The sequence below is a fragment of the Microtus oregoni genome, unplaced genomic scaffold, assembly GCF_018167655.1.
Source record: "Microtus oregoni isolate MIOR12 unplaced genomic scaffold, Mior012 000069F_ref0000032, whole genome shotgun sequence".
Taxonomy (NCBI): Eukaryota; Metazoa; Chordata; class Mammalia; order Rodentia; family Cricetidae; genus Microtus; species Microtus oregoni.
In genome coordinates, this window is record NW_024543976.1 from 464,189 (window position 1) to 483,913 (window position 19,725).

The 19,725-nt window shown below is 45.5% G+C and overlaps 1 protein-coding gene across 3 annotated transcripts in view; it reads right to left on the minus strand.

Annotated features, from left to right (window-relative positions):
• Positions 1-19,725, minus strand: part of LOC121440679 (E3 ubiquitin-protein ligase NEDD4-like) — a 323,668-nt gene that overhangs the window by 218,824 nt on the left and 85,119 nt on the right. For all 3 annotated transcript variants that reach the window (XM_041641480.1, XM_041641476.1, XM_041641477.1), the window contains exon 2: positions 626-699. In XM_041641480.1, the coding sequence (XP_041497414.1) occupies positions 626-699 (74 nt within the window). The remainder of the gene's footprint in view (positions 1-625; positions 700-19,725) is intronic.

Below are 19,725 nucleotides of genomic sequence, written 5' to 3' on the forward strand. Positions count from 1 at the left end.
ACACTCTACATGATCGATACCAACATCATTTTTTCCCCAAATATTTCTGATTCAGAGTTGCCAGAATCCATGGAGCCACAACCAGCGGATGTGTTAAAAATAAGCAGAGTCATATTCCCAAACTGAGGGGAGGAAGAAAATTCCACTAGAACCTATCCTCAAGCAGTCAGCAGCGTACATGGGGGAATCGGCTAGCTACCAAGGAGATACAGTTAGAGATCACAATTAGATACCCACGCAAATACTACCCTTGACTACCTGCATCACCATTAGGCACTAAACCAACCTCCCAGGTGGCACTGCAAAAGCCTTGGAGGTGGGAAAGATGTGCATCTAACTTTGAAAAGCTTTTACCAGCCAGGCCTTCTGGCTCAGGCCTATTAACTCCAGGATCCAAGAGGCAGAGACAAGAGGACCACAAGTTCAAAGCCAGCCTAGGCAACTTAGTGAGCTGCTGTCTCAACAGAAGAAGTAAAGGGGGACTGGGAATGTATTTAGTTGTTGAGAACTTGACATGCACAAAGCCCTAGGTTCAATCCCCAACACCACCCACTAAAAGTTTACCAACTTCTCCAGAAGACCATCCTGTCCCGTTCCCCCAAACACACAAAAAAATCAAACATACCTGGCTCCAAATATGTCCTTTTTGGCGAGGTCAATTCCAGAAACAACTTTTACTCTGAGAATACGGGATTCCCCCTGTTAGAAAGAGAAAGGGGAAAATAACAAGGTTAAAACTGACCCTTAATAGAAAACTGTCTCAACTGGAAGCTTCAAGTGGGCAATTTCTACTCAGTCTGACATTGAAATATACTTCAGTTCAAGCTCTGGCAATTCCTGCTCACAGTTAAGTTCAGAAGGTGGCACAGCTGGTCTACAATGCTCAGACTCCAACCAGGCACGGTGACATAATCCTGAAACTCAGTACAAGTTTCAGACCACTTACACAGTGAGGTACAGGCTAGTGAGGGCTACGTATCAAGACCCTGATTGTGTATATATAAATCTGGACGGGAGGCTGGCAAGATAGCTCAGTCAGCAAAGAGTCAGCTACACAAGCATGGGGACCTAAATCAATCCCCAGAACCCACAGAGAAGAACCAGGCATGGCATGAGTTTGTAATCCCAGTGCTGGGAAGGCAGGATAGGTGGATCCCTGGGGCTCACCGAACAGCAAGTCTATCTGACTTGTTGGATTCCACACCAGTGAAAGACTGTTTTTAAAGAAAAAAACAAAACAAAACAAACAGAACACCAAGGTAGATAGATAGCATTCTGAGGAATGACAATGGACACACAAAGGAAAAAGATGTTAAGATTCTGGAAGCTGCAGCATGCAGATTAACAAAGCACAAGTTCAAGTCTAAGTAGGCAGGTCATTAATATCAATTACTTCTGATATTTGTGGAAATATTGCCCAGCTGTACCCAGAACACAACCACGGGAGCCACTGAGGTGTTATCTTCTAATAACCAGGTACCAAAATCACTGTAATTCTATCCTTCAAGTGTATGTATTTATAAATGTGACCAGAGATAGAAAAGAAGGAAGTTTTATGTGGTGAAATATTTCTAAAACAAAACAACCAAGTGTTTTTCAAGCTGCAGTTTTACTGAGCAAAAATAATTCCCTATTTCTGATATAAAGAAGTAACAGCCTCATTCTGAAAGGTAACCTCAAACTGGCTAGTCAACTTTCCATCATCCATCCAGTCATCAACTCCTTTCACTCAGTCTAGTATTTAAGTATCTTTTACACAGTGGGCACCGCACTTGGTCTTCAGATAAAAAACAGAAATCGTTCCTAGGTCTACTTACTAAAAGTAACCGACACCAGCACACTGGCAGCAGGTGAGAGGTCAAAGGTTGAGGAACACCTGAGGATAGAGGTGTGGCATAGAAGGAAGACTGAGCCAAGGACACAAAAGTCTGAGTTTGGGTCACTAGTAACATAAACTGAGATGAAAAGCCGTGTCCAACATGCCTAGGCAGCAAATCAGATGGCCAATGGGAGAAAGGCTGGGTCTGAGCTGAGACTTGAGAGCTAGTTAGCAGAGGGCTGGAGGTCGGTGTGACAGACGGTAGCATGTGGAGAGTTAACCAGGAAGAACAAAAGGAGGTGATGACCAGGAATGGAGCCCTTGGAACACTAGTGCTGAGCAGTCGGAGAGAGGCAACTAAAAATTCATCTGCCAAGTAAGTTAAGACCCGGGAAGACCTATATGACATCATAACAATGAAGGAGAAAGACAGAAAAACAAAAGGTGGATCAAATCTGGTACCCTGCCTTTGCTAATGAACCACCGACCCACAATACATACGGGCCAACCACACCGTGTGCTTGAGATGACTTACACCTCAGGAGTCTTCCACCCCTCCACCACGAATCCACCCTCCCCCACTTTTCCTCTCTCCCTCCCTGATGTAACACTGCTTCCACAAAATGCAGAGAAGGATGCAAAAACGTAAAGCAAGATCTCTCAACATGTCTGTGCTGGGGCCATCAGCTCGGCGGTGCTTTCCTAGACCTGGGCTCACTCCCCAGCATCCAAAACAACAGCAGTGTTGGACATCCACAAAGGGGTGATCAGGAGAGGGAATGTAAGGGCAGATTCGGCAGGGATAACCAAGACACCATGCTACCTTAGTACAACAGTCTCCCATGCGGCTACCAAAGTGCCTCTGAGTGTTGCTGGAATCGCCCTGTCCTGTCTCTTGTATATTTACAGACCAGAGATCAAGAATTCTTTCTGTGGCACATGGTGTTCTGCAGGCTCTTTTCTCTTTCTTGCCAAGCTATCCTTTGCCCCTGGTCACATGGTGCCTCCCAGAGCCTTCTCATATTGAGGGATGACACAGTGAAACCATTTTTTATACATGGATCAAAATCTGGTTAACGTACTTCTGCAGAATTCTTTGTCTGACAAGGGTATGTGGCTTGCTGGTGCCCAATGCATAAAAACGGAGAGTTAACCATGTACCTACCAAATGAATGGATCCATGCCTAATCAAAGAGGGCACAAGGAACCTCAATACTGGAGCCAACAAGTCTCCTAAATGCAGCTATGCTGCGGGTTGTAGATGGGAGTGGGGGACAGGGGAGTGGAATTTGAAGATACCACAATGGATGGAAACTGTTAGAAAAGGTGACAGATGCCACTCAAGGGACACCTGGTAGCAAAGGTGTGAATGACCCCGAGGTAGAGGAGCAGGAGCCTGTAAAGCCACTAGTGCTGCTTAGGTTCAGCTCAGACACAGCTGTGGCTGTCCACACCTGCAATGGTGGCTGTGAAGATGGAGAGATAATGTCTATGATGGAGCTCGAGGGACTGATGGTCACTCACCACAGAACAGAAGAAAAGCATGCTGGTGAGAAACTCTTCACGCTCCTCTCAGAATTTTCAGAAACCATGGGGAGAGTCTTGCTCAACAAAGATTATTTGATAGGGACCTCGACCCAACTGTAACCAGGTGGGAAGACGGGCATCTGCATTCCCATTGAATGAAGGGTCCTACTTAGGCAGCCTGCTTCCCAAACTAAGAAAAAAATCAGGCAACATTTACATGAGTAAATGATGAAAAATAAGCTGAAATAAAGAGGAAGCTAGAATTTTCTAAGGGAAATCAGTTCTTTCACTTAGTAAATGTGAGCACCTGTTCTGAAATCTAAGTCAAAATATAAGGAAGATACTGAGGTCAACCTGCCCTGCAGCCAGGCTTCCCCTGCTTCTAAGAGGCAGCTCCCCAAAGCCTGCGTAAAACAGGAAACACAGCCCAGCAAGAGCTTGCTAAGGGATTGGCAGGGGGTATCTCTAAATCCCCTAAAATTTCATTCATGCTCTTTGTTAGACAGAATCTCATTTATAAACCAATCCAAAGTAAATCACCCCAGGCGTGGAGGCACACACCCTAAATCCCAACACTCAGGAGGTAGAAGCAGGCTGATCTGAGTTTGAGGGCTGGCCAGGTCTACAGAGTGAGGGCCAGGACAGTCAGGGCTGTTACACAAGAGAAACTATGTCTTGAAAAAACAAAACAGAACGACAAAAAGGAGGAGAAAAAGAAAAACAAGGAAATCGCACATGAGGATAAGGGAGAAGGAACAATGAACAGAAGCACTTGTCACACCAAATGTGAGGACTTGAACTCAGATCCTTAGAGCCCTGGCACAGGGGCATATCTGTAATTCCAGGGCTCCCATTGCAAGACAGAGGTGAAGAGAGAATCTCAGAAACTCCCAGAAAAGCTAGTATGTGTATGCAGTGATTTCAAAGTGGAAGGCTAGTTTCTGATCTCTACATATGTACCATGGCACGCGTGCACACGCGCACACACCCACACCCAGACAAACATACCCACACCCTCACACACACACTGAAATATCTTTTAAGTCATATATAAATATAAAAACAAACAAAAAATGTCTTGAGGGTTGGCAGTCAAGACTCATTTTCATCTGAAATGAAATCTAAAAAGCTTCTACAACAGACAGCTAATTCATCTAAAGGGCATAAAATAACTGGAGATGTGGCTCAGCCAAACTAGACAACCTGAGAGTTTATATCCCTAGAAAGGAAGGAAGGAAGGAAGGAAGGAAGGAAGGAAGGCAGACCAAAAAATAATAGAATACACCACCTCTGGGTACAGTACCACACGCCTACAATCTCAGTGAATAGGAAGTAGCGATAAGATGGACCCTTGAGAGTTCCTAGACAAACCATTTCAATGAGAGACTTAGCTCCATGTTCAGCAAGAGATCTTGTCTCAAAGGTAAGGTGCAAAACTCCTGAACAAGACCCTACATCAACCTCAGCCCTTCACACATGTTCTTGTACATGCACATGCACGCGCGCGTGCGCACACACACACACACACACACACACACACAAATATGTAATAAAGACTGCTTGGAGGCTGAATCTAGAATTCCAACCAGACCTTGAAGGAGGAATTTCCAGAGTCAGTTCACTAAGCACTGGGTCCTGAGACCAGGACCATGCAAAGCTTGACCCTAAGACCTCCATAGTCTCTCCTCTGCCTGCTCACCTGCCACACCCCCACCACTATGATGCTGAACGAACATAGTTGGAGTTTGGACCCAGAGTTCCAGCCAGAACGCCGGATCAATAGGTTGCTCAACCTTTATCAGAGACACTTCCTGCAACAGATGAGAATTTAAACAGAGTCCCACAATTAGACAATGTGCGGAAAGTGACAGACTTTGGAACGTTCAGCCCAGAATAGGATGCCTTTATTTGGACCCCTCCCCTTAAGGTTCAGGGATCTATGCAAGAAGGGGTGGAATGACTGTAAGTGCCAGAGGTGATGAAACAGTGTCTTCCAGATACAACAGGACTGTGCACCTACGGGCTCACAGACACTGTGGCAGCACACAGGGGGCGCACTGCAGAAGATCAAGCCAGACAGAAATCCCAGCACAGAGAAGGCAAAGCAGAACAAGTTCCACCCCTAACCAAGAAGCTATTTGCAATTGAAAATGTCTGGGAAAGAGGAAAATCCACTTCCTTCAATGGAGTGTCATTCATTGGGTCTATCAACCACATTCCAGGGCAGCGCCACACCCAGGAGGAGTTGCCCAACATAAATAGTATTCCGTGTGTGTGTGTGTGTGTGTGTGTGTGTGTGTGTGTGTGTGTAGTTTTGAAGTTTGGTGGGGTAGGGAGGTGGTGGAGGATCTGGGAAGAGTTGGAGGAAAGGAAAGAATGTGACCAAACTCTATTGCATGTAATTCTCAAAAAAAAAAAAAATGTTTTTAAAACAGGTATACTCACACACACAGTATATTGTGATGTCCCTCCACCCAATGAGCACTTACTGAATACCCACCATACAGTATCTTGGGACACAGATGTAAGTAAGACGGAGTTCCTGCCTCAGAGAACTCCAGAGTCTAAAAGAGAGGCAGAAGGACAGACTGGAAATACACAGTGTGACACAATTTCTGATGGCTGGCAGTACATGCTCTGGAGCCGTGACAGTCAGTGAAGCAACCAACCAAGCGTGGCCAGTGGTAAAGAAAGGCCACTCTGCAGAGAAGATGTCTGAGTGGAGACCTGGGAAGCAGTGTTGAGGTGGAGTAGGAAGTTTCAGGCAAGGCTGACAGCAAACCCAGGGACACAGGGACAGACCAGTTAAGAACATGCCCCAAAGGGCACTGGGGTGTGGTGGGGTCAGAGACCAGACAGGAATCCTTGGAAGAGGGTGGACTAATGCCAATCATATTGATGGGAGCTATAAAAAGTGGGTGACAAGCATGGCTTATAGGGAACAGACAGCAGGGACAGGAGGCAAAGAGCGTGGTGAGGCTTCCAGCAGAGTAGAGATATGTAAGTGACCAAACCGAGCAAACAAAAGTATGTTCCGCAGGGCACATGGTGGTGTGTTCCTGTAATCCTGGTACTCAAAGACCACGGAAAGTCAATCATGGGCTCCAGGCCAACAGGGACAGAACAGTTAAACACTGTCTCAACAACACAAAGTCACAAAACCAAAGTTCAAAATGAGGTATCTGACTCCCAACCTGGTGTGGGGTATACACCTTAACTCCAGCATGGGAGAGGTGGAGGCAGGTGGATCTCTTTAAATTCAAGACCAGCCGGATCTACATAGTGAGTTCCAAGACAGCCAGAACTACATAGAGACCTTGTCTCAAAACAAAACAAAAACAAAAAACACCAAAAACAACAACAACAAACCAAATTAAAAATGTAACAAAATAAAGTGTCCAGTTAAAAAAAGAAAAACTGCAGGATGGTAGTGGCACACTCCTTTAATCCCAACACCTGAAAGGCACAGGCAGGCGGATCTCTGTAAGTTTGATGACAGCTTGGTCTACAGAGTGACCCACCATAGGGAGCCAGGCCCGCTACAAAGAGAAGCCCTGCTCCACAAACAAACAAACAACAATCAAAAAGAAAATGCAAAATTAAAAATGAGTTAGTAGCTAAGCAAGTTGCTGATAAGCTGTTTCACCTTTCTCACAAGACTCACAGCTAGACTACATTTCCCAGACTTCCTTATGGTTAGGGAGACATCATATGATTAAGTTCTGGCCAATGGAATGTGGACAAGAATGATAGGGGCTTCTGCCAATGATTCATAAGTCACCCCCACAGGACACAAGTCTGCTTGCATGACCATCTCTCTGCTAAATGGAGGAGAGCAGGCATGGTGGTCTGGAGGGGAAACTTCATGAAGCGTGTAAAGAGAAGCTCCACAACGTGACCTGCTGCCCATCCCGGGACATAGTCCCGTCCAACAGAAAACCAAAGGCTGATGTAGCAGGGAGCCTGCCTCTCTATGCAGCATCTCATTATTTTTTTAAAGGCAACAGGGCTGAAGTTATGGCTTAGCAACAAGTTGACACTCACAGCTGGGGATCCCAGATCCCACAAGATGGCAGCAGAGAACCAACTCCCAAGCTGTCCTCTGCTCCTCCCCCTCACCACCACACCAGCCCTGACAGAGGCACACCTGCACATGCTTGGGCACACACAACACTTAATATTTTAAAAAGTCAATGGCAGCATCTATGCAACAAAGTATCTAGAAAAGATGGCAGAAATACTGACTACAGGCCGGGCGATGGTGGCGCACGCCTTTAATCCCAGCACTCGGGAGGCAGAGGCAGGCGGATCTCTGTGAGTTCCAGACCAGCCTGGCCTACAGAGCTAGTTCCAGGACAGACTCCAAAGCCACAGAGAAACCCTGTCTCAAAAAACCAAAAAAAAAAAAAAAAAAAAACCAAAGAAATACTGACTACATCTGACGAGTGGGTGACGTCTTCTAGTTTACTTAAAGTTTTTCCTTTTGAAACATAAAGTATTTTCTTTCTTTCCTTCCTTCCTTTCTTTTTTGAAATACACACTTCCTCGAGGTTGTGGCTCCATAGAACACTTGCATGGCCAGCACCACAAAGAATGAAGGGGAACCCCAACTTCTACAGAAGTCTCAGAATAGACAAACAGTTAAAGGGAATTTAACAACAGAAGTCATAGGTAGAGGACACAAATCCAGCTTGCTGCCATTTCTAAGATGAACAAACCCATGAGTTTCTGTTCTGTTCTGCAAACTCACAAAGATATAGACGTGTATTACTAGGAAGATGTGACATTGTATGCGGTGAGCAGCCAGCAGCTGGGAGATGGGGAGCGGAGAGGGCCTTCCTTGAGCACTAACTGTCCACAGCAGCTGTCATGAGAAAGCTCACTCGCTCTCTAAGGTCCAATAAAAATCATTTTTTAAACAGTAAAGATTTCTTATCTGTGTTTCCTGAAAATGACAAACTTAACTAGAGATAAGCAGCCATCAGCACTGAGCAAGGAAGCAGGGAAAAGGTGTGTGACTAACCTACCACATGCAGAGGGCCCGGGGCTGAGCAACTGGACTTTATGAAGCAGGTTATTACTTTCATAAAATCTATGCATGATATTTTGGTCCTTGTTTATGACTTTAGTGGAACCAAATATTTATCTAAGGTGACTTGACGTCGACAATAAAAATATTATTCGGAGACAGACTGCACAATGCAGAAGAGGCAGGCAGAAGAAGCCAGGCCAAATACAACTTTCCAAATCTCTTCCTGCAATTAATGTACTGTTCGGCTGTTATACAACAGAGGCGATTCCAGATACTGTGTATGTGCCTTTTCCTGAGCACCGACTTTTCTGACCTGGTGCACGATATCAGGCCCAAGCCACACATGACAAAGCAAAGGTCCCCGAAGAAGCTCGCCTGATGGCAAGGGTTTTGAATGCTCCTAAACCAACTGTAAGAAGTACCAGATGACATGAGCCCACAACGTCTCTGAAATATTGGAGCTATCAAAATGCTCCTCCTGGAAAGCAAAACAACAAAAGACATATTTCGATTCTACCCCAAATGCCCAAATGCTGGGGTCTGCCTTTCCCCTTAGATGGCAGCTCCTTATCTACTCGCACTATCTACCCCTGCAGCTGCCATCCCTCAAAGAATGTGACCGCTGGGCTGGGAAATCACGTTCCTCCTCCACGGGGAGCCAGTGTAACCCAGGTTTCATACACACCAGCTGTCCACATGGACAAGGAAGTCCTAAGTCAGGGATCTCACTATCTTGGTCATTATCCTCTGAATTATTTACGTATGTCTTCCAGTCCCTAGGATGTATTTGTAATTCGAATCAGTACTAGTGACACAATAGGGCACCCATGGACTAAGAGAGACCACCAACACCATTCTCGACCACAGACCCCATTCATGGCATGCAGCTTTAGTGACTTGGCAGGAAGAGGGGCCTAGCATATGGAACTGCCCACTTAGCTCCTAGTACCCCAGAAATTATTGCTCATCCTTGGATCCCTGTCCCAACTCTCAGACAAGATTTTGTGTTAGACATTTCTGGAAGACTTTGTTAGGTTTTTGCTGTTGTTTGTTTGTTTGTTTTTAAGAGCAGTTCCAGGAGCTGGGCGGTGGTGGCGCACGCCTTTAATCCCAGCACTGGGGAGGCAGAGGCAGGCGGATCTCTGTGAGTTCAAGGCCAGCCTGGTCTACAAGAGCTAGTTCCAGGACAGGAACCAAAAAGCTACAGAGAAACCCTGTCTCGAAAAATCCAAAAAAGAGAAAAAAGAGCAGTTCCAGGTTCACAGCCAAGGTGCACTCAAGTACAGCTTCCCCCTCCACCAACTTCCTGCTTCTGTGACGTGCTCGTTATCACTGACTATGGAAACACATCAGTGTCCTGCAGAAGACTCTGAACAATGGATAGCCAAGGCATGTGTACAAATATGCAACAGCCCTTCCCCACCTACATTTTAAGTGAGAATTCTAAACATTCCCACGTCATCTCCCACATATTCCTGTCATGACCCATTCTTCTGTATCCTGTCCCTCTTCCCCCTTTGTCTCCTCGACCCTAATTCCTACCCTCTAAGCCTTTTCCACTATTCAGTTCCACAGTCGGATTCAGGGACATTCTGCCAGCTCTCTGTAACTTTTTCCCCTCAGTTTTCCACTCTGAGTGTCTAAGTCACACTCCATTACTGCATCCGAGGCATGGTGGAGGCCCACGGGGCCGGACAAGGTCCATTGCTCTGTCCTCTTACAAATCAGCAGTGGATTTAAATACGGGCACAGCTATCTCTTCCATGGGAGTGGCTAGAGGTGGAAAGGTTCAGTGTTATGAAGGCAGGGAGTAGAAATTGGGAGTGGCCCAAGGCCTGGACTACAGATCCAGCTCAGCTGAAAGAGTACCAATGACACCAAGTCCCAACTCAGGGGACTATCTCCTACTCCTGTCAACTCATGATTAGTCAGCTCAGGACACACAGTCAAGTTCAGCCCGATGACACTATAGACCAGTGAAGATGGCAGGACACTGGCATCTGAAAAACTACAGGAACTCAGGGCTCCATGCAACGAAAACTTCTTGACTAGAAAACAGCCATTCTTGCACCAAGTACGCACAGCTGACGGATGTGAGGAAGGAAGGGAATGGCTCTTCAGAGCAAGGCTGTCCTCAAGTGGAAGTGCCCACTCCTTTACAAACTGTGTAAAAAACACTCAGATATACCCGCGATTCCTGGTGCTCCCCTCTCCATTCCCTGCATCAGTAGAGGCGGCCTTGGGCTCGATAACTCTTCTCCAGTAGAATACAGAGGACAACACAGAATGGGACTTTGAAGAAGAGGCCCTAAGACATTCATCTCACCCTGCCACCTCACAAGGGGACAGAAACAGCTACCATGGTATGAGAAGCTGGTATGGAGAGAGTCTGAGGCCTCCTAGCTCAGGTCGTGAGATTGAGTCAGTGCTATATTTGAAGTATAGAATGTTCCTCAAAGATGAAGGTGTAAGGGCTAGGCTTCTCAGCCTATGGCAGTGCTGTAAGGTGAAGGAACATTTAGGAGGTGAGGCCAATCAACTTTATCCACTGCTTACTCCAGCCTCAATGCACGACATCACTACATGCCCAGAACAATGAGACTGAAACCTCCCAAACCAAGGTGTTCCTCTCTCTCTCTCTCTCTCTCTCTCTCTCTCTCTCTCTCTCTCCACACACACACACACACACACACACACATCATATACATCTTTTTCCTTTTTAGGTTAATTGCTCTCAAGCAAGGTTTTGATCACAGCAACAGAAAGTTAACACACTCAAAAAAAAATCCTCAGTTTCATTCAAAATTTCAATGTGAGAATTATTGCAGGGGTCTGAACAAGCTCTTATAGAAGGGAGAGAGGGAGGGAGGGAGGGAGGGAGGGAGAAAAAAAGAGGAGAAAAGGGGAGAGGATTAGAACTTCAGCACATGTCAGAAGCACTGCCCTGTGGGATTCAGCAACCTGAGACTAGACTCATTCTAACTGCATGTTCGCAGACCAGCAGGCCTGCAAAGCTAATAGCTCTAAAGCCCAACGGCAGCGGTATCTTGCTGCCTGGATACATGTCAAAAATCACTGTACGCATTTATGCTAACAAGTGTGACAAAGCCTGGGGACGTGGGCCAGCAAGACAGTTCCGTGGGCATGCTGCCAAACCTGAAAACCTGAGTTCAATGCCTGGGGCCCACAGGGTAGAAGGGGAGAACCAAATCTACCAAGTTGTCCTCTGACCTCCTCATGTGCACCATAGCACATGCAGGCACACACAATAAACACAGTTTACAAAAGAAAAAGACGGGAAGCTTTCTGAGGAGCCCAGCACCGTAACCCAATGAGGTCACCAAGTCACCTACAGTATTTACAGAAAGAGGACACACGGAGCAAGAGAGCAGGTAAAAATTGTAACAGGGGCTACTGGCCCTTTAAAGAGAACTGTTGACATTCTGGAAAATTCTCTGAGGAAAAGGGCTGGCAGGAGGCTGGAACCGAAACTCAAGTTGACTAAACAGCATTGTGGGGAGAGTGTGGCTGCCTCCAAGCTACCTCCAGGGAGCCTCAAAAGGAAGGAAAAGCCAAGCACCCAGCATGCTACAGGAGAAGAAAAGCGGTCTTCCAGGCATGGGCTGTGTCCTGTGAGGGTCACTGTACCAGCCACAGGCACAGCACCTGCTTCAGAAAGGCTCTGTGGCCGTACCTGACAAATCCCTGCAGTACTGCTCTCTGACTCATCTTCCCGTTCCTCCAGGTGCTAGCATCACTGAGCCTGCTGCGAATTGCACAAAGAACTGAAGATTCTTGGACCCATGCCTTCAAAGTGCTCACCTGACTTTTCTTCCAGCAAGGACGCCGCCAGATGCCTTTGTCTGGCTCTGAGTAAAGCAGCGTGGCGTTCAAAGGGGACAACCTGAGTTCTTGGCACATTCCGTTTTCCTACATCATTCCACCCATACGCTCCATCCCTGGGGGAAAGGGAGCTGAGCAGCAGAGGTTAAAGCAAGTGGAAGGCTGAGGTTTGAGTGGGAACTAGGCTTAGTACGAGGACAAGGAATACACCCATCTGCTACCATCCAAGTGTGTGTTTTAGCCAGAGGAAAAGCTCTAGGGCTAGCAGATTGCGCAGTGCATAAAATTCTTGCCATGCAAGTTCGAATCTCAAGCACTCAAGCAAAAGCCAGGTGTGGCAGTGAATGCCTGCCATCCCAGGGCTACTACGGTGAGGCGTGAGGCAGAGAGAAGACAATCCCCAGATGCTTGGAGGCCAGCTTGCCTGGTGGTGTCCACAGGAGTGTGTTCTGAGTCGGCGGAGAGGCTTATTGGGTGCAGAAACTTTTCAGAGTGTGCAACAGGAGACACTACCTCAGTCAAAGCAGAAGGCAAAAGCCAGTACTCAAGGCTTTTCTATGGTCGCATATGGTACCATGGCACATGTATACCTAAGCTCATGCACACAAATGGATGGCTAGATGATGGATGGATGGATGGATGGATGGATGGATGGATGGATGGGAGATAGTTCAAGCTAACATCAGTGAAATAGACCTATCATTCCAGCTATTTGGGAAGCTGAGGCAATAGGACTGCATATTTAAGACCAGTTTGGGCCCCTCAGTGGGACCTTGCTTCAAAATTAAAAAGCAAAAAGAGGGCTGAAGATAAAGCTCAGAGCTACAGGGCCTGCCAATCATGGAACTTGGTTGGCAGACATGGAACATGACTGGAATGTAATCAGAACACACAAACCCCCCAAAAGAGAAAGCAAGTTCTTCCTGACGGGGTGGAGCTCTGCAGTGATCCCAGCATTAAATCATCACATGTTGGAAATCCACAATAAATCAGATTCTAGAAAAGCAGAGGAGGTTCATGAAATGAAGAAGCCGGCAAGCATACCAACTCAAATGGTCGCTTTCTTCACTTAATTAAAAATTCTTTTTTAACTGGATATAGTTGGTCAGATTCCCTATAAAAGGTTTTCAAAGAATCTACTTGTCAATGGCCCTTTTGTCCTTCTAATCAGAAGACAAGAAACATTTTTAAGTTCCTCTGAGATCACTGAGAACCATCTTGTGTTTACAGTTCTAAAAATGATCACAATAAACAACAGTACTGTGTTCCAGGCCAAAACTCTTAGCTCAGAATCTAAAATTCTGCATTTTTTCATGGCAGATGTAAGTGACCTCTGACAAAAATTGAGGTCTGGGTTTGGGGTGGAACGTGTAGTCTAAATGAGAAGGAACGTGAAGAGGCCAGGCCAGGTCCCCAAGGGCCCTCAAGAAGATGCCCCCAGACCTCAGAGATAAACAAGGAGAAGCGTGACTCTGGTTACTGTGTCAGGCATGAGAGCACTGCCCAGGAACCTTGGCCCAGTGTCAAGTGTGGCTCTTACACTGAAGAACAAGCCTCTGCACAGACGTGAAGACCCTGGGACAATAACAAGCATCTTCCCTCACGGGTAAACTCAAGTTCATCACAGGCTGCTTGGGGAGCGTGGGCTCAGAGTGAGGCTTTGGCTTCATGATTGGCCCATCTACACAGCTCCTTCCTGCTGCTTCCCCAAGTACTGCACTTCCCACTGGATGGGACCCTCTATAGGTGTCTACTTTTTACTCCAGACAGCCACCTGCATCCATGATCAGGTGCTATTCTGACCACACAACATGACTGACAGGGTTTCCCTTCCATCCTACAAATGGCACCCAGGTTGCCTCTGTTGGCATCACAGATCTTCCCTGCTTCTTTAAGCCACACAGATAATTCTTGAGTTTATTCCTATTAATTACTGCATTTGCTAGCGGGTTTATACTCAGAATGTAATTTCTTCCTAGTTCCTGGTATGTGTTATTCCCTTGTTAAATACCCAGCCACGCACAGACTGCAGCCAGAAGCCATTCTGTGCTGATCCACTGTGACCAGAAAGAAGGCAAGTGAGGAAGCAGAGTTTCAGGACCTGAGGTCCTGGGATGACACCTATTACCTGGGCTTTCCTGCCAGCTCTACGAAAAGATATCCAGAGTCACAGAGAGACACTTCCCAGTCATCTCTGGTGGATGACAGAGGCAACTTCACAACCCGACTCTGGAGACAAAACATTACAATGCTGTAGACTGTATACAGGTGCATCTGATGACAGTCAGTGCTTCTGCAGAACCGCCAGTGGGCTGCCTGAGCTCCGTCTGCTTGCCCTGTGGCTCTCACCACAGCTACAGCTGTGTGGGAATAGCTTCCTAGCGGTTCTCAACTAGTTCAGTTCCTCTTCCATGACCGTCACAGCTCCCTGTCCCTCTCCCAGCCCTTTTCTTCTTCCACTGCTCTCTTGCTGAAGCCCTCAGAAGCAGGGGCAGGAGAGTGGCTCATGGGGATAACAGGACACATGCAACTTCTCATGGCCAGAGAGCCCCGGGGTGCGCTCCACCTGGCTCAACACAAGACAGTCCTCCCAGATTCTGTCAAAGAGCAGAGCACTTTGTGGGGAGACTGTGGGGAGGTTGACTAAATGGCACCAGTGCAAAGGAAAGCCGGAATGTAAATGACAAATAAATAGCGAGGATTGAAAAGGGGAGGAGTGGGGAGCAGGGATAGCTCAGCAGATACAGGTACTGTCGAGTGTGACAGTCTGAGTCAGATCCCAGGCGTCCATGTGATAGAAGGAGAACACTGAATCCTACAAGACGTCCTCTGACCTCCAAATAGGTAGCACAGCACATGCCTGGCTCCATCCATCCATCCTCCCTCCCCCACCCCAAAAAAAAGAGATAACAGAGAGCTGGGGATATAATTCAGCTGGCAAAGTTTCTGCCTAGCATGTATAAAGCCTGTGTCTGATTCCAAGACTGACATAAAAGAAGGAGGAAGACTGGAAACTACTTCCTTTTCTGAAGGGGTCAGCAGCTTCAGGATGCACTGCAGGCATAGCAGACAAGGACTTCCACCAACCATGCTTCTACAATCTCATCTCCTTCAAGTGTGAATTCCACCCTCAGACATGTACACAGCCTCTGCATGTTGCCAGGCCACTTTATTACAGAGATAAAGTCACAGACCTGATAACATATGAACCAGGTAACTTTGGCTCTGAAAGACCCCTACCTTCTCACTTACCTGAGACTTGCCTCGTGTTTTAAGTCATGCTTTTAAAAAGGTGAGGCAGAAATGGATTAGCCTAGCCAGTTTCCTTATAAAACACCTGAAATTAAAGGATTTATCTATGTTCTAATTTGCAGTGCTTGGGCTTCGTGTGTAGGGGTGTGTGTGTGTGTGTGTGTGTGTGTGTGTGTAAGACCAGAGGCATGAGATCATCACAGGCAGTTGTGAGTCCCCTGACTTTGGTCCTCTATGAGAGCAATGCCGGCTCTTACCCATAAGCCTCTCTCCAGCTCCTTTTTAATTTCTAGTGAAAACTAAGTCAAGCTGTCTACCTAGCTTTTTTTTTTCAAACTGCAAGACAAGATCTTTAATACAGTGTCAGTATGTGTGTGTGTGCAGGCACAATCTCCAAAGAGGTTTGCTTGTAAGTCACAGCAGACCTGAAAGGTCAAGAAAAACACAGAGAAATAAATAATACCCCCCCCTCAAAAAAAACAATAGATGGGAAGAAATACTCAAAGTCATAGATGAAATCAATGAAATAGAAACAGACAAAAACAACTGAAAAATATCAGTAAAACAAACAGTTGGTTCTTTGAAAAATGCCAAGAGAACTGACAATACTTAACCAAATTAACACACACACACCATCCTAAGGAATAAAATCAGAGATGAAAAGAGAGACATTATGACAGACACTGAGGAAATTCAGAGAATCATGAGGACATATTTTAAAATGATCTATTCCAGCAAACAAGAAAATCCAAAAAAAACCAAATTTCTTGATATATATAACATACCAAAGTTAAATCAATATAAAATAAAGAATTTCAACAACTCCTAGCCTCTAGTGAAATGGAAGCAGTAATTTAAAAATCTTCCAAACAAACAAACAAAAAAGCCCAGGGCCAAATGGATTCAGCGCAGAATTCTTTCAAAGAACTAATTACAAAATTCAAATTATTCTACAAAACAGAAACATAAGGAACATTTCTTATTCTTTTTTACAAGGCCACTATCACCCTAATACCAAAACTACACAGAGCCCAAACAGCAACAGAAAAGAGTATTATATACTAATATTCCTTGGGAGCCACGCCCACTTTCTCCACACCTATTGGATACAGGACTTCAAGTGTCAGGTAGAGCAGTAAGACAACTTCAGGAGACCAAGGACATACAGAAAGGAAAGGAAGAAGTCAAAAAGTATCTTTACTTGAGATAATAAGATTTTATGCATATAAGACCCCAATGACTCCACCAGGAAACATCTACAGCTCAGTAGCCTTCCTATATGCAAACTACAAATAAATTGAAGGAAAAAAATCCGAGAACTAGTACCTTTCACAGAAGAGCCTCAAAAACAAAACAAAACAAAAAAGAAAAAAAGGGGGGGTGAGTGAGAACTCTACAAGCAAGGGAAGGACTGTATGATAAAAACGTTAAGGCACTGATGAAGATATCAAGAGACAGAAAGATCTCCCCTGTTCATGGATGGCTAGGACTAATATTATAAAAATGGTCATCTTTATAAAAAGCAATGATATTAAATGCAATCCCCATCAAAATTCCAACACAATTCTTCACAGAAATTAAGTCTTCGACTTCATACAAACACACAATCAATCTCTCTCTCTCTCTCTCTCTCTCTCTCTCTCTCTCTCAAACAATCCCAAGTAATAAAAGAACTGCTGGTGGTATCACCATCCCTGACCTCAAACTGTACCACAGATAGAGCTACAGTAATAAGAAACAGCATGGTACTGGCATAAAAATAGTCACACTGATCAATGGAACTGAACTAAAAACCAAGGCAGTCGTGCCAGAATGTTGAGCTCCTATTAAAGTAGAGACTCTGCTTCCAAAGTGAAGGCAGAAAGCTAAAGGGGAGGTCAATCTCCGGCCTTCACAGTGCTCACAAGGACCAGTATACCTGTATGAACACACACACACACACACACACACACACACACACATGCATGAGCAGGCACCCTACACATGAGTGCATATCCACATTCACACACACACACACACACACACACACACACACTACACTGAGTTCCCTTACTAGTTCACCTAGCAACATAGGGTCATGTTTTATAATAAGTCTGTGAATTACCCTGTTATGGTGAATTCTGTATATTCATATACACCCTCACCCTTCTACTTAACAAACACTATTAAATATCTTCTTTTTTTGATAATACTAAAATTTTTATTTTACAGAACGTGAATACTTTCTGTTTGTTCATTGGATAGCGATCATTGTTCATGTTTTCTTTCTGTTAATTTTGCTTAAGAGAACTACATTTGACTGTAATGAAGTCATTTTTTTTATAAAATATCTTCTTTGAAACAGAAAAGTACATTTCAGAAGGACAACCACTCACTGACAACTTCTTGAAGCAAGCCATACTACATAATAGAGAGAAATGTAAGGATGCTGAGCACTGACAGGGGAGATGGACAAACCCTAAAGAAAAGGAAAGAGAAGGCAGGACAGAGAAAGGAGGCTTGGGAAGGCTGAGGAGCAATGTGCAGCCCTGGCCAAGGTTAATACCCTTGGCCTAGCTCCAAACCTTGAGCCAGGGAGACTCATGGACAGGCAAAGGTTAAGAATCGTTTGAGGCAAGCACTGAAGAATGCACATTTGAAGTGGGAAGGATTCCCAAAAGTCAAGGTCGTTAGTTTCAGACAGCCAAGTTATGAAATCTCTTAGAGGCCAATTAAAAAAAAAGAAAAGTTAGATTCCAATCTCTCTGCTTCATTGAGATGTGGCATGAACTCCCAGTAAAGTCCAAGTTCAAAGTCCTTTTCTAACAGAGACATCAGGATTACTTCCACTCACCTGGAGCAGGAAGGGGACTGAGACAAGATCACGACAAATGTTAGGCACTTAGAACACCAGTCCAGGCCAAGGGATCAAGGTCCTCCAAGGATGGGAAGTTCTCCTGCTAGGCTTCGAACTAACCACAGTCACCCAAGCTAGCCAGCCGGTGTGCCCACCTCAAGACAACTACTACAGCCCACCCAGGGCATCACAGAAGCTACCGCAGCCCACTTGGAGATCTGCCCTCAGTCCCTTCCCTGCTCCCTCAGGAAAGAAATACACAGTGCCTGAAATACTCTAGCTGCCTGAGACCTAAAATGCTTGTCAGCCTAGGTCATTAGCACTTTTAATTTTCTACTTAAACACTAGGGACAACAGTTTCAACCCAAAAGGAACTCTTCATCAAAAACAGAACCACAGATATTCCGGGCAAGCAGAGTAAACAGCAGGTGAATGGAGATATTGATTTTAGAACGAAAAGGTGTTATCCCTGGGGACACAGAAAGATAAGTTGCCCGGCCATTTCCACTAATAAGTTCATTAGATTGTTTAAACAAGCAAATAATGAGACATAATGAAAACACACATGCACACACAAATCCACCTCTCCTCCAAACATACCCTGGTAAGTCTCAACACTGCAAACTCCAAAGGAGTCTGGCCAGGTCAAACCATGTAGAACTCAACTTCTACCCACAGAAAACCCTCAGTTCTCAGGACACGCCTCCCTCCCTCCCACCACCAGTAAGGAAGAAGATTCACGACTTTCATGGTGCTCATACATTTTCCATCCAACCGTTTTCTTAACTTACTTCTCAATCAAGCTCTGCACTTAGAACACCAACCAGCACCCTTCAGAGTGGTCCTATGAAATAAAGCCCGCCATCTTGACATCTATACAAGACCCCTGAAGAAGGGTGCAAAAACTACCTTGATGATGAATTAATAGCTCAAAGACCTTGAGGCAGAGCTGTGGATGGGGCTCTATAGTAGAGTGCTTTCTTAACAAGGCTGAATACCTGGGTTTGACCCTCAGCACTGAAAACAATGTTTAGAAGGGTTGGGTAGATGGCTCAGTGGGTGACGGGCTCGCTGGGTAAGCACAAGGGCCTAGATTTGAGTCTCTATAAACCATGTAGCTGGGGACAGCAGTAGGGCACTGACGGGGACAGAAGAATTCCAGGGAGTTCTGAGGTCAGCCAGCCTGGTGCAAGAGCAGCGAACCAGAGACTGTCTCAAATAAGGGGAAAGGCAAAGACTGACACCTAAAGTTATCCTCTGACTTTCATGTGTAAGGAATGGCACACATGTAAGACACACACACCCACATGCACACACACACACACACCACCACACAGACTTAAAGCAAATAAGATTTTTAAAAGCATCTTGAGGTAATCTTAAAATTATTATAACTATGGGTGGGCTTATAGAGTT